At 36.9% G+C, this 15,163-nt stretch overlaps 1 protein-coding gene across 1 annotated transcript in view; it reads right to left on the bottom strand.

Annotated features, from left to right (window-relative positions):
• The window catches only part of ahr1b (aryl hydrocarbon receptor 1b), an 85,934-nt gene extending 77,103 nt beyond the window's left edge, over positions 1-8,831 (bottom strand). The window contains exons 1-2 of the mRNA XM_066688013.1: positions 6,753-8,831; positions 5,172-5,359 (exon numbers count right to left, since the gene is read on the bottom strand). Coding sequence (XP_066544110.1) covers positions 5,172-5,359; positions 6,753-6,793 — 229 coding nt within the window. The 5' untranslated portion in view covers positions 6,794-8,831. The remainder of the gene's footprint in view (positions 1-5,171; positions 5,360-6,752) is intronic.
• Positions 8,832-15,163: the final 6,332 nt, after the last annotated feature.

Raw genomic sequence — 15,163 nt, 5'->3', positions numbered from 1 at the left:
GCAGAGTTGACTGCTCAAGACAAACTAAAATCTACAGGGTTAAATCAAAATATTCTGAAAAAACTGCAGGGCTGTTCACAATAGACCCATTTCTTAAATACAAGTTTAACATTTTGGGTTAAAAATAATAAGTATGTATTTTGTAAGTGGGTGTGTGCTGACATTGTGTCCAAAAACTAGCTCGTCAAGTTCAATCCTTGATGAGACAAAAACTGATAAAAGGAGAAAATATATACGACTGAGTAATAAAAAAAAAAGTTTGAAGGAAGAAAATAAAAGGATTTGTCCACTTTTGAAACACTGACATTTTCTTCCACTCTTTTAAAACGGCTGCCCAGTTCATACTGAAGAAGGGATCAGGCTCAGATTTCCTTCACTTTATTTGTCTGAGATTTTACATCCTTCATTTTTATAGATATACATCGTGATTTTTGGGGTTCAGTGTACAGTCACCCTTAAGAGGGGATCTGTACCTTTCAAACAATCATTATAGAAAGCGGTGCTTTATTAAAAGGGTCTTGTTTAAATTATGTATTGACGAGTCATTCTCCGATGGAGAGACCCCGCAGAAGGGGCGCTGGGAAGTGAGCTCCTCAGAAGAAGCCGAGGACTGGGGCAGCTTTCACATCCCGAGGGGAGAGGAGCGGACGTTTCAGTGGTTTAGACAAGCCAGCTAGGAAGAATGAGGCGGTCAGATGGATTAATGGGCCACATCAAGCAGCGTCTATGTTGGGCAGGGATATTTATTCAGAGTACACTCACAGCAGAAAAATTTGGACTTTTTTGCATCTTCAGTTTTATAAGAATATAGCTATATAGGCTCCAAAGTCAAGGTGTTCTGTACGAGTTTAGTTCTTAGCCAATTAACGTTAATTGTCTCTTCATCAAACTGAAAGAACTGGGATTGTTTCCATACCCCATTAGCAGCGTGCTTTCAGCCTTTGTGATTTTGTCTACGAGAAGGTCCCAAGTTTCTCAATATAGTACTCCCATTGTTTCTGACAGTGAAACATTCTCTCTTTCTAAAGGTCAACCACAAGCAATGGGCTGCCTTCGTTCATCAGCTTTAGACTCTAAACCATTTCATAGCAAAAAGTGAAATGCTTCGGCTTCAACTGTACCATACACTTGAAGGTACAGTGGAAAATAACAGAATCAAAATGATTACAAAATAAAGAAATAAATCACTGAAAATCCTTAGTTCTCTGCTTTCTGCAAACAATTCGAATGCACTATGTTTTTAAGACACCATGGTCCTTATTTTCCTTTTGTCAAACTATGGCAAAAACTGCCCACTGCAACTAACATTGGGCCACACAAGTCTGAGAATGATCATATATCTGTCTGAAATATACAAGAAGTTATGCATTTAAAGGGTTATGAAAGAAATGTGATGATTTAAAATAGATGTCCCTATGCTCTGCTCCCGAATCACAGTACTGATTCAGTAAAATCTAAGAAACAGATCAAATACCCAGAATGCCAAATTGCATTCACTGTTTACACATATGCTCGTGTTTGGACTGAGGGGAAGGAAAGTGCAAAAGTTGCTCGAACACATACATTGCTGCATTGATGTGGCAGATAGTTTTTAGCTGTAATGGGTGCTGAATGAAATTAAACTTATCTAATTACGTCTGTGGCTATTTCATAATTCGACAGCACAACAACTGCGTTAATAAATAATAACTAAGACAATAAAACAACACAGGGGACTGTCTTATCACAGCAGCATCCTTTCTGTGCTGCCCTATTTAAAGTTCAGCTGTCTAGTGTGGTATTTGTGATCTATTCACTAATATATTTCAGAATTTGGAAGGGGCTGAAATGTCATTGTTCGTGGTGACTTTAGACCATCATAAAGTTATTATTCTTTCATTCTGTTTTCATCAGGTTCAACATTCAGCAACATATTTCTGGTAGACCAGGAAGAAAACAATGTTCTTTCCCCCCACAGCATTGATTTTCTACCAAATTAAGAACACTATATACATATTATTATTATTATTATTATTATTGTTATATTATTATCACTTGGCTAACTCAGGTCAAAAGAGGGGCAGTGAATTATGCTTCTGCTTTCCTCTTCCTTTAAAACAAATATCAGTACTGCATTCCTTACGAGACTCCAGCTCCACAGTATACCAGCATCATAAAACTGCAAAGTGTTAATGATATTCCAGTGAAAACAGACATCTTGGTTATTACTGCAATTTAAGTCATAAACATAAAAATGATGTATAAGTATGTGCTTAGAGTACACTGTGCAGAGCGCAACAAAAGAGACGTGGATTTGGCTGCTTGCTTGTGATTCTGTTTGTTACCTGATGGAAATGCCATAAATATAAATATTATCCACTTATAACATAATTGCATTACATAAACAATTAAACCATTTTGACTAATATTTTGGAGTGCACACAGAGATGCAAAGAGATGTTAAAAAACTGTAAAAGTCTATTAATATACATATAAATATGTGCCGAGAGATATTTATATATATAAAGACGTGAAAATATAGACTGCTGCAAAATAGAATGACAAAACCCTACAGGCTTCCCGCAGTGTTCGTCTAAAGTGCCTCTTCACTGTGTTTGTTAAACAGTGCAGACTCTCTCTCTTGCTGATCTTGTACAATACTCTTTATGTTCAGCAGCCTGGACTCACCATTAAAAATGCAGGAGTTCAGGGACGCATTGTTATGCACGGACACATTCTTTGGTTTCTGCTCAATTCAATGTTTACTTCACCTGTCCTGGGAGCATTCCCTCCATCTTCCTTTTCTTTTTTTCCTTCTTTTTGTAAGTAATCAGATGGCCTCAAATATTGATATTGTGTCAGTGAATGACTTTAACATTCAATATAAACCGAAGATAGATCTCTTTTACACATAGTACATCCAGTTAAACTATTATGGTGTAAAAAAATAATTCAAATAATAATAACACCATAATAATAATAATAATAATAACAACAACATTTATTTTTAGAGTTTTCGTTTTGTGTGCATTCAAAAGCATTCAAATACACAAAAGTGTAAACGTACATTTCAATTTCAATTTCATATTTTTTTATCAATTGAAAAACAGATTTATAATTTGGGATTACTGATTTACCATCTTTCACAAGGAAATTTTAGTCTTTTTTTTACTCAGCTGGGGAAAATGTATTAAAGGTTTAACCATTCACTCCTCTGATATACTTTCTGCATTAGTACATTATACCTTAAAGGTTGTTTCCTTGCAGCTGTAATAGTTCACTACACAAGACCTACATTTGCACTCAGAGATGCATGTTTGTATCTTTTATCTTTTTTTTTCTTTTGCTTCTGCTTTTACAATATTGACACACAAATACCAGAATCTGTGCTTCATTCCTTTACGTTTCAACAGCCATTTTAAAATCTACAGTCCTAAACAAACATTTCCCAGCCTCCATTTTATAAATTCTTTAAGCTCGTTTTTTTAAAATTATTAATGCTTCACAAGAATCCAATGCCTGCATTGCGCTACATCTTTTTCTTTGTTTAGTTTCTTATATATTGTTCTCTGTCAGTGTGATGAGATGAGCTAGTATTTCCTAGGAGACACATAATAACTATATCTCCAAACTGTAGGAAAACATCACGAGTGTAATTTGTTTAGGTTCTCTTTAAATCTTAAAAAAAAAAAAAAAAAAAAAAAAAAACTGCCGACGTTGTAACATCCATAAAATATTCAGGATGTTTCTCAAGGATAAAATTATGTGAGAAGATGCAGGTTTCAAATTGTTCTTAGAAGATTCCTTGTCATATCACAAATTATTTTAAATGATTTGAAAGGATCATGCCATAAATCCTACATCCTACAATGTATTGTTTTGATATTTTAATATAATTATTGTATAAACACAATTAATTATCCTCTTTCTTTACATTACTGTTGGGATAGAGCCAGTACCTTATATATATGCACACATTGAGAGCAGCTATGAATAGATATTGCATAAGTAATAGTCAAATCCTTTAAAAACCTGCTAACTTTCCATTCTAGGCATTGATCAAATAATCTGCTAAGCAGATTTTGTTAACTCTCTAAAAAATACCAAAACCACAAAATACGAAATGTATATTCTAGCTGAAATGTACAAAAGCTGAACTTCAATCCTAGTTCAAATACCGAAATCCCATGAAACAAACAACAAAACATACATACTACCAAATATAATTATATTTCAGTATAAACATATAGGGAGCACAGCCTACTATTTATTCCAAAGTAAAAATAACACACTTAGTTTCCCATTGTAAGACATTGTTTTTAGTTTTAAATAAAATAAAAAAACATGCCTATATATACTGCAGATTGTGAAAAATATATATCATATAGTTGTTGTTGTCAAAAAAATGTTACAATACCTTTTCTCCTTATCTACCAAATTGGAACACAAATTAATATGTAACCTGATACTTATTATAGGGTAAATGCCTAAATGCCTAAAGCAGAGATCCCCAGTGGCTCATCCATTAACAGCCAACCACCCAACCCAACAAAGAAAGTGCCCTATCGCCCCCAGTTCACCGGACTGGATCTGAGCTATGGTACCAGCCAGCTTCGGTCTGCATGTCCCAGGGGTCAGTGCACCACTGACCGAGTGCCCCCCCAATCGGGCGGAGGAATCCTGTGCACGCCATGCGCCAATGACCCTTGACGGTGTTCAGTCACCTATGAAGTTATGGTGTTATTATTGGGCTTATTATCGGCATTGGTAGGTAATCTTATGTGTGCAATTGTATTTCTGTATTATATGCAGTAGTTCTGAAGTTTATTTAATACATGTATATATCCTGAAACAAACTTCTGCAAGTGCATTGATGATTGGTGCATAAACCATTCCAAAGAAAACCAAAATTAACCAAAATATTTTCATTAGGGGCAAAGTAAACTGACCACAAGCAACTTAACATCATTTTTTTGTTAGCTTGTATCAAAATTGTTTAGTATGATATGTCTGGGTGTGCTGGGGGATTAAGATGGATGTTTTGTGTTAGATTTTTTTCCAAAAGAGCAGAACTTCATGTCAAATTTCACAAAGGCAGTGTCGATAATACAAAAAGGGTCATTTTCACAACAAACCAGACCTGCAAAACCAGACAGATGGAAACACAAGAACACATTGAAAGCAACACTCACTGGTGAAGAAATTTTTGGCCCTCAGGTAGCTGACACTTAGCCGCAGGATGGAGAGTTTATCCAAGCTGGACGTCACCTCCTCGGGAAACGGTAGAAGGCTGGCGAGGCGGTCGAGCTCCGAGTTTAGTCGGTCTCTGTGACGTTTCGATGGGTTTGATTTTACCCCTTCCGCTGGGGCAGTTTTTACCCTGAAACCAAAAAAAAAATAAATAAATGGAACATTAGGTTCAGGCAGACAAGCAAGACAAATAAATAATACAAATACACAATTTACACAACCATTTAGATACAAACATGGCTCCTACTGGCTCCAAATATATATATATATATATATATATATATACACACACACACACACACACACAAGGGCTTATGTCGGCAGTAAACCATTTTCATTACACTTTTGTCATTCAATTAAAATCCTTTCCACATTTTGCAACAGTATGTGAGTTACAGATGTATCCTGCTTAAGCAGACTATAATGGATGTTGGAACAGTTTCAAGCTTTTCCCTTCTTGTTGCTTTTAAAAATACATTCTTGTTTTCCCTTTTGAATTTTAGAAACTAATTAGATTGTCACAATGATACTCATGAGAGTGAGAAGGAGTGCCTGTTGCATTTTGTTCTTATAATTATATTAAAAGAGGAAAATACATCAATCGTGGTATGTAATATTACATAATAATATATAATAATAAGCAGGTAATAATGCTTTCCTAAAACATGTTTTTGACAGAATCATAACCAAGAATAATGTCACAAATTATTAATGTAACAAAGTGATTTATTACCTACTTACAGAACATCCTAGTTATACTTGCATATATAACATGTTTCTGATCATTAAGTAACATAAACATATGCTGCACATGATTCATATTACGGATACATGTAAGAGAAGGGCAAAGGGGGTGAACATGAAGGTTTTGGCAGAAAGCTTGCATCCTATACCAGTGCAACCCAATACAATTCCTTGCAGAAGATACATGTATGTGTTAAACCTGCGTTACAAATACAGAGACACTGCGGTTGGACGCAGCCTAATTTTCTTTGGTCTTCCTCTATTTTATTGAAAGACCCCTCCCCCAAACTACATTATTTCTTGCCGTCTTGCGCACAGACTGTATTCTAAATAATACAATGTTTTGGAAATAATAATAATAATAATAATAAAAATAATAATGACAACACAGTTTACTTTCCGAAAGCACAGTCGTGCAAAAGAAGTGGGACTTAGCCTATATTGGAAGCATAGGTGTATACATGGAGTAATTAATTTAAAATAACTGCATGCAATAAAATATACATGTAACATAATTCCAGAAGATTGTGTGTATGCATTGTTTGCGTATGCGGGCAGTTATCTTAATGCATCTTGTGCTATGCAATGCCTATGGAAAATATATATATTGGGCGGAGAAAACTTCGTAATAGCACACTTTTCCCCCAGTCCAAGGGTGCGGAAAGTTAAAGGGCAGGTGCAGGTGATGGGATGAGGGGGCGGTGTGGGGAAATTAAACAGCTACACAAGGATAGTTATATGGCACTGAAACATATTATTAAGCTGCAGTTTGCACTTACGTTCTTTGCACGGGTTTTCTCCTTTTACGTCCAGCATACATTTTGCGGCTTTAGCAACAGCCTATTATATATCCACACAATTGCACAATACAGTATTCTCCGACCTACATAAAACCGGTTGCAAAAAAGCCCCCCACTCTCCACGGCGTTAGAAAGAAAGGGAAAGCAAATAACGTGTCTATCGTTTTGTTTGTTGGCTTGTTTGCAGTTTCCACGGAATAGCAGAAAGTTATTTTCCTAAGTGCACGGCCAAACCAGGCACCGTTATTATTGCGTCTGTCTCTCGGTTGCAGGGCAAGCATCAATATTGTCGCAGCACAGCTGGGCAACAAAAAAGTGCATAGAAAGTTAGTGTCCCGTATTAAAGCGAAACCCAGCTGTGCGGCACCTGACGTGCAATTTGCTTTCTAACATGCAATAAAAAGCAGTGCCTGCGAGTGCTTCTCCCCGTCGTCATCTCTCTCTCCCTAGCAGCTACAGTTGTTATGTAAATGTATATTCCGCCAGAGATTCTTTTTGCATTCTGGAACGCCAGGCACTAGCTCGTGCAGTCAAAATGATGTCAGTAGAGCGCATGCGACAGAAAGAAAGAAAGAGGGAGAGAGAGAGGTTAAAACAGCCGCTTCTCTTCTAATTCATCTTTGCAAAGCTCTTCTTATGCGGACTAGACGATGGGAACGCGCGTGCCCGTCACCGGCAACGACCCGGGCGGGTACGCGCACGGTCCATTTGGGCCCGGGCGCGCCCATGTGATGCGCGTACACGGGGGCTCAATCATCCAATCAGAGAGGAGCTGGCAACGGGAACTGCGCTGGAGCTCAGGTGGAATAAGTGGTGTAGTGTTTTATTATCTCCACATGGACACATCTGTGTATGTCTCTGTCTTTGCATGTGTGTTACTGTGGATGGAAACATTATTATTGTGGAGTTGTAAGAGTATTTAGTATAAATGCATCCTTGTATCATCTCCAAACCAAAACATAATGAAGCCCCCCGCGCTAAATAAAACTAGTATTGTTGGTGTTAAAAGATAATAATAAGTTAATACTGAATGAAATGGGTATTCTTCTTTCACCTTACTCATAAACAGGTTAATGAAAGTGCATTGAGTATCGACCTATTCTGAACTAACCTCTTGCCTCCCTTCAATGAAGTGTGACTGACAGCTGACCTAAATTGAGTCCTTGTAGAAAACTCCCCCATGAAAGAGAAAGAAAAGGGGACGCTTTCTATTAAACCTCCTCAATGAATATCTTATCACTGCTGGTGTAACAAAAGCCGACGGCCTTGAACGCTTGTGAAGGAATCCTATCCCACTTTATTGTTGTGGGGTAACACAATTTACATGGCAGGCGTATCGAGTGTAGTCAAAGCAGGACATAAAGCAAGGGCACAGCACAAAGGGCTGTTGTGTAATCCCTATCCTTACACTAGGAGCTATAGCCTTTCAGATCAATCCACATGACCGTGTCAAGCAGCACTACAATGTAGAATAGGGAGCCTCACCCCAGGCCCTGCCCTGTATCTGTGCTTTGAATGCCCTTAGAAAATAATGAATATGCAGTATCAGTGCCAGGACCAACTATGTGAACAACAAGCATTAGTACAACTAGTGTGTCTTAAACCCAATGTGAATGGGACCTTGATATTAAGATGGAAATCCATTACATTCCAAATTATGTACTTTAAAAATGTAAACAAATTATGTATAAAAAAACAAAAAACAACATATCTCCAGTAAGTGGTTTTGATGTCCAAACAGTTATTTGAACCAATGTAAGAATGTAACACAACAAAATGTTCCCACAACCCCAAACAAACCCAGAGAAGGTTGCCAGGAGCAAATACTACACATTTAAAATAGCAATGGCAATCCCCCATGGGTAGAAGTATTTATGTTAGCCACAAAAATATAAGGCGGGCTAAGCTCCCAACCAAACTACCAAGCGCTTAATGTCTGCACGTTCTGAGTTTTGTCAAAATAATGAAAATTGAATACGCATCCGAATGCAAAACCTGTCCAGTGTAGGAATGCCTACCTGCAGTCACTCACAAGCCCCGCCCCCTACCTCAACTGTAATAGCTGAGGTCCCAATCAGAATCAATCAACATAGCTAAAGAAGATACAGTAAAGCCTCTTCCCATTTCATGATTTTTTCAGATATTTAAAAATATATATTATATAGAATCTTTGTTATTCCATTTAATACATTTCTTCAGTTGCCGACTTTTAGATTACCTTTTCCAAGTGTCAGGTATTTTCTTCTCATAACTGTGAACTCCAGATGTTTGGCCATGGCCTCCCTGACGTCAGCTGCCAGTGTTGTCGTCATCACTATCCGCCTCGCTTGCGGTCGGACTGCGCAAACTAATCGATTTGATTTTTACATTACTGCCATTTTATTTAATTGGTAATGCCGTTTCCAAAATGTTGATGGAAAGACTCCTGGCGAGCTCGTTTCCCACTTCTCGCCCAGATTTTGAACCTCCAATTTATTTTTATGTATTTATTTTACTGTAATTATCACATCTTATAAACTGCTGTGTATTTTGGGGTGAAACTCACAAGATACGACTTTCACGGATGTTGCTACTCGACGATCCTGTATTCTGATTGGCCGTTACGTGATCTGGAATAATCCAATCAGAACCGGATAACCGATTCTCGTGGGAGACGGTTTATAATTTTACACAGTATTTTAGGATGACTATTACAAGAGAGAAGGATCTTATCCAACCAACCTATTTTACTTTAGTTATTTTTAATTTTCTACAGATTTCTAGAATATATTTTTCCACTTGTGGGGTAGGATGTGTAGATGAAATTCCAGGCTGTAAAGCAAGAAAGAGGGCATAGACTTTCTATCCAGGGACTCCAATGCTATCACACAGGTTATAGATGCTTACTCAATAGCACAGTAATCCCCAAAATTATATTCATAGTCTTGGACCCCCAGAGGCTTCAATACTATTGGGCTCCCATGGGCTCTATCAGGAGTAGCGGGGTCTCTTTCAATAACATATTTAAAGACTCTTATTACCAGTAAAGGAGGGTAAGGTCTCTAACAATCACAAAACTTCTCCAAGGGCTTTATTCATGTGCTTATACTACATGTTGACTAGGTTTTTATGCTACAATTGTCTTTATTCTTATACAATACTATATATTTTATGAATCATTGTTGCTGAATCGCACACGAGATGTAATAGCTTACAGTCAAGGGTATCTATACCATCATTGGCTGCTGACCAGGAAAAATAATATAAAAATATGAGCAAATAATTCATTCAGTTGCATGGAAACCAGAAGACTCCACTGTTCTCAGGGGGCAGAGTTGGCCATGGCAGTGATTTAGGATCCTGGCTCACAATCAGGCAACCTTTAACTAGCTTGATGAATAGTGTGCGTTCTGCGGCGCTTTCATGTGTCCATTATCATCTGCTTTTTGCGCTGAGTGGTTTGCATTAGTTTCCCTTCTTGCCCATTTCAAGTTCGCGGGGAGAAAACGAAAAGGAACAAAGAAAGAAAGCAGTCTTTTCATCTCCGAGTCTGCAAGCAATAAGAATCGTAGTGACTATCTGTGTTTGTTTAGTGTTTAAATAATTCCCAGAGGGGGAAGAAAAAAAAGTGTAAAAGTGAACCACTGCGACAGAGAACTTGCTAGTGCTGAGAGGGACTTGGCAGCTGGATGGCTCTCGTTTGCTTCTCTGTCTCTTTGGCGAGTGGACAGCCTGCAAAGACTGTCCTAACACTGACCTTCTGTGCAAGCTAACCTGAGAGAACAGTCTTAATGGGTGGACCTACATATTAATGTGTGCATGATGTACAATATTGAATTAGCTTTATATCCCAGTAGTTCCTCCCGACAGTATGAGTCAGAAATGTTTCTTCTATTGTTCAGCAACCAGTAAGTTACCAGGAAAAAACTATTTGGCCTAGCTTTTTGGTTGCTTTTTTGTGGTATTTGTTCAGTTCTTACATGCATGCGATTCAGAATTGTATTCACCACATTGAGGAACATGTGGTTGGTCTACTGTTCAGAGGTAAAATGTTGTTTTAATATTCTTTTACCCCATCAAACACTATTCAGTAACCTGTGGGCTTCTATGTCTTACTATTAATGGAAGTCGTTCTTTAGGATTTAATAAAAACAAAGAAGAGTGAAATTCAATAAATCAAACTAGTTTGGTAATTTAGAAAAAAAACCTTTAGAAACAAACTGTCTGTAGAACATGTCATTATTGTGATATTAAAGTATAACGTATGGCTATTCTAGGTTTTCTGTGTAAAATGCCCAAAACAAATGGAAAATGATATTACTTACCTCAATGTACAGGGAATGTGAGCTGGAGGACAACTACCATAGACACTTAATGTTTTTTGGGCTGTTTTTCTAATGATAGATGACCTTGGCATGGACAGAGAAATATCAGACAGCAGGTTCAGTATTTTTGTGGAAATCAGGGCTCCTGCTCACATTAGTAATACACTGCAAAAGACAGGGCATCAGAACCCTGTTATGGATTTCCTATCCAGGGGCAGAGACATTGTTTTTAATTACCAAAATTTTTGAATTTCCTCCACAACATCTAAATTCTGAAACAAAGCACCAGCAAAATGTTGCCATAGGAACATGTCACATTTATATTTGTACTTAATTTAAATAACTTAAACCATACTAGCTGTTGGTTACAGAAAAAAATAAAAATAAAAACATTATTCTTACAGACTAGGTGGTTTATGTACATGTTAAGCCTTTTCATGCACTTTTCTTGAGTAGCTATTTATATGAGCAACATTCAACAGTTTTCTTTTCTTATTTTTTAACTTCGTTTGAGGGCTCTCCACTTTCCAGCTGCTTCTTAACTAGGTGTCATATTCGTGCACCTGTTGTGCAGATACTGCTGGAGACCATGTATATTCATGAAATACTTGAATATCCCAGGGAGCACTGCCATTCTTGTTCTATTTCAGAGCAGCAGATTATTTATATAATTCAGTAGAGTTTCCCCATTATTTAACTCAATTGTTATGACATGGTCAACTGTAAGTTGATTGATGCCTGAAAATGTTGTTGTTTTAAAGTGCCCTTACATCCACTCTTTTGCTGTGCCGGCAGCCGAACACCCTCCCAAGTTGCCTAAAGTAAAGCTGAAAAATGAAACCTTTTAAAACCTCATCGCTTAAAAAGGATTTTGGCCCGCGTTTTCTTGTTCGTTTTCCAGAGTTACCAAAACTTGCTTTTTTCAGCTCGTTGGGTTATACAGTATATTAGACTGCTTGCGTGCGAACTCTCTATTATGCACAGCTGATCATATTATAAAGTTTCTCTATTTTACTAATATTAAACTGTTTTTGTTAAGTTATGCAATACAGTTTGCTGTTGCTTAAGGGACAGCTCATGTTTCACACAGCCTTCTCTCTTTGTTTCCTAGTATATGAAGTACAAAAACACATTAATTTTTAGTGCATGTCTATATTTTAACAGAAATACCATTTAGACCTCCTCTTTAACTCCGATTTATGTATTACACTTTCTATATAAAATACAGAGAAACAATATGCTTCAATAAATACTGCAATGCCAGTGTTAAAGAAAAACAAACTTTACAAATAAGACAAAAAATGTGGATTGGACAGAGGAACATAACAAAGGTACTTACTCAGATCCTTTTGAGTAAATTAAAGAAAACATATGATCAACATTGCACTTGAAACTTGTATTCCATATCTGTAAATGGGGTTTCCTGTATGTCTGTATGTGTTAAAGCTGGCTGCCCCCTCGAGCAATACTGTTCATGTTTATATTTTCACACACACATTCTTTACTCCTTTCAGTTTTGTTGCAGCTATTTGGTAATTTAAAAATGCCTTTATTCATGATCATTTTAACAATGCAATGTTTATAGTTCTAAAATAGTTATAGTTGCCTTAAGGAAACTTACATATTTTAGAAGATGGAGTATGTCAAAACGAATTGCATTGCACAGATCCATTTCTTTGTGTGGAGAATTCAGATGTTAATGACTGTGGTTTAATGCAATAAATCTTACTTCAAGCACTCTCAACAATGAGGTTTCACCCTTTCTATGGAGAGTGTAAAGAAAGATGTACGTCTGTTTTGGTTTTGAATGACACCGGGAGGGCTCTCTCTCCACCGCCATGCTTCAGATGAGAGACCCATCAGTGCTGTTGTGTGTTATCATACAGGCAACTTGGAGCAATCACATAAACACCTTACACAATTAATGTGCAGTTGAATAGAATATGTCAGGCACAGAAAATACATGAAACCTGATATGGATTTGCATGTGTGTGGGGGGTGGAGGGTGTTAGGAAAGTAGAGAGAAGACCCAGAGACACACAAATGCGACACAGAACCACACTGCCTAACGATGGGCCACGCAACCCAGTTCAACACTTTAATGAATGGGATTGAACCACCACTTTAAGAGAGAGATAATTAAACACAAACCGTGAGCAAGGCGAGCCACCAAAATAGAAACCACATGCAACAAATGCGACAGTGTAGGGGATTAGAAAGAGACAGTGGATTGCTATTCTTCACTGTAAACAAAAGGATTGTCTTTTTGTGTTAACAATCTGGGACAAACTCCCAGCGATGTGGTTGAAGCTGAAAATTTGGGAACATTTAAAAATAGACTGGATAGGATCCTTGGATCACTCAGTTATTAATGGACACCAAACGAGCACGATGGGGCGAATGGCCTCCTCTCGTCTAAACTTTCTTATGTTCTTAAACGAAGTTGCTCAGCTGCTATGCTTATGGTTTGTATCAATTGAAATCTCAGGGCGAAGGTTGTAAACAATACTTCCTTTATCTTACTAATCAGGAGGCATATTGTGGAGAGGAGCCAAGGATTTAATATAAACATCTTTAAGCAACTTGGGTGTGATGGATGAAACTTTAGATCAACCTAAAGTAAACACATCTATGCTAACCTTTGCAATCCTTCCCCCACACATGATCATCTTACCTGCATATTAATTATTATTCTCCAATTGCCCAGTAAGGATTTATTACTCTTGAAAAGGTTTTATTTTTGAATACATTTATCTGTTTGAATGCCAAAGATGCAAATGAAAGACTAGCTGCAGAATACACATAACTTATTTCAGGCCCTATAAAAGGGAGCAGGAATTTGTCTTGTCATGCCTCTCAGTAAAGATAAACATTGCACCAAATTGGGAACAACGAAACGGTAAAAAAAAAAAACACATAATAAAGTGTCTCTTTGTATCTCTTCAGGAAGTCTGTTTGGATCTGCACAACTCATTGTTGCATACCAAGATTTTGAAAAACAAGACGGTTATGATAAAATGAGTCAATTCATTGTCTGATGTCTTGCAAGCTCAACAAGTCCAGTTTGCTTTTTTGAAGGTGATCAATTTCACGCTAAATGTTCCATGCAGATTGTGTATATACTGTATCAACTGACATGTAATAGTTTCCATATTTCCTGAATCTCAATTAATTTAATTCATTAATTTTTCCTACCCAAATTGGTCCATTATTAGATTTGCAGCTTTTGCTAGCTTTTATTATTTTCAGAATAGCATGAGCAACAACCCTTAGCATGCAAGGTGTGATATTTTGCGCCCTCATGTGGCAGACAGAAGAATCGGAATAATTTGTTTGAGATTACCATATATGACAAGTAAAAATGGATACCAAAGATAAGCTAAACTATACTTCTTTTCAATTGCACAGTATTGCAGTACCCTGGCAGACCTAAAAACCTAACCACTGATTTATCTAAGACAAGTAAATGAAAATCCATACATATAATTTATGACATTATACTATCTGTACCTTCTATATTGTAAAATAAAGTTAAAGACACACATAAATGAATTGCATAGAAGCCAATGGAAACTTGCCTAGCTATAAGTGCTACAGACAAGAGGTTGTCAAATATTACCTAAAATATTAAAAATGAACTTATTTCAAACACAGCACACTAATCAGAATTAGTTTAAACTACAATTTCTCTAAACATAATACACAATAGACAGTAAAGTAGCTTTATATTTTTGTATACAAATATACATATACATATGAATTTATGAATATCTAATATCATTTTCACCCCAAAGAAATAGCAACATTGTCATATAGAAATGTTTCATAGCTGACACATTATTGTAACAGTGACTTTTTTTATGCAAATCACAATAAGCAGATGTTTGGAAGATGCTGATTTGCAAATGAAGTGTCAAAGCTTAAATTTCCCCTTCCATATCATTTTATCTCAACGTTCACTTCCCAAGTTATTATTTTTGGTGTTGCTAACTCTCACATTATAAGGGCTTCAAAATGGGGAGCAATAAAACTAACATTAACACAAATTGCACAATTAACAGCAGAAGCAACAAAGGCAAGTACTGT

The sequence above is a fragment of the Amia ocellicauda genome, chromosome 16 (genome assembly GCF_036373705.1).
Source record: "Amia ocellicauda isolate fAmiCal2 chromosome 16, fAmiCal2.hap1, whole genome shotgun sequence".
Lineage (NCBI taxonomy): Eukaryota > Metazoa > Chordata > Actinopteri > Amiiformes > Amiidae > Amia > Amia ocellicauda.
Note: the sequence above shows the minus strand (reverse complement) of the source record. Positions and strands in the feature narration are given on the sequence as shown.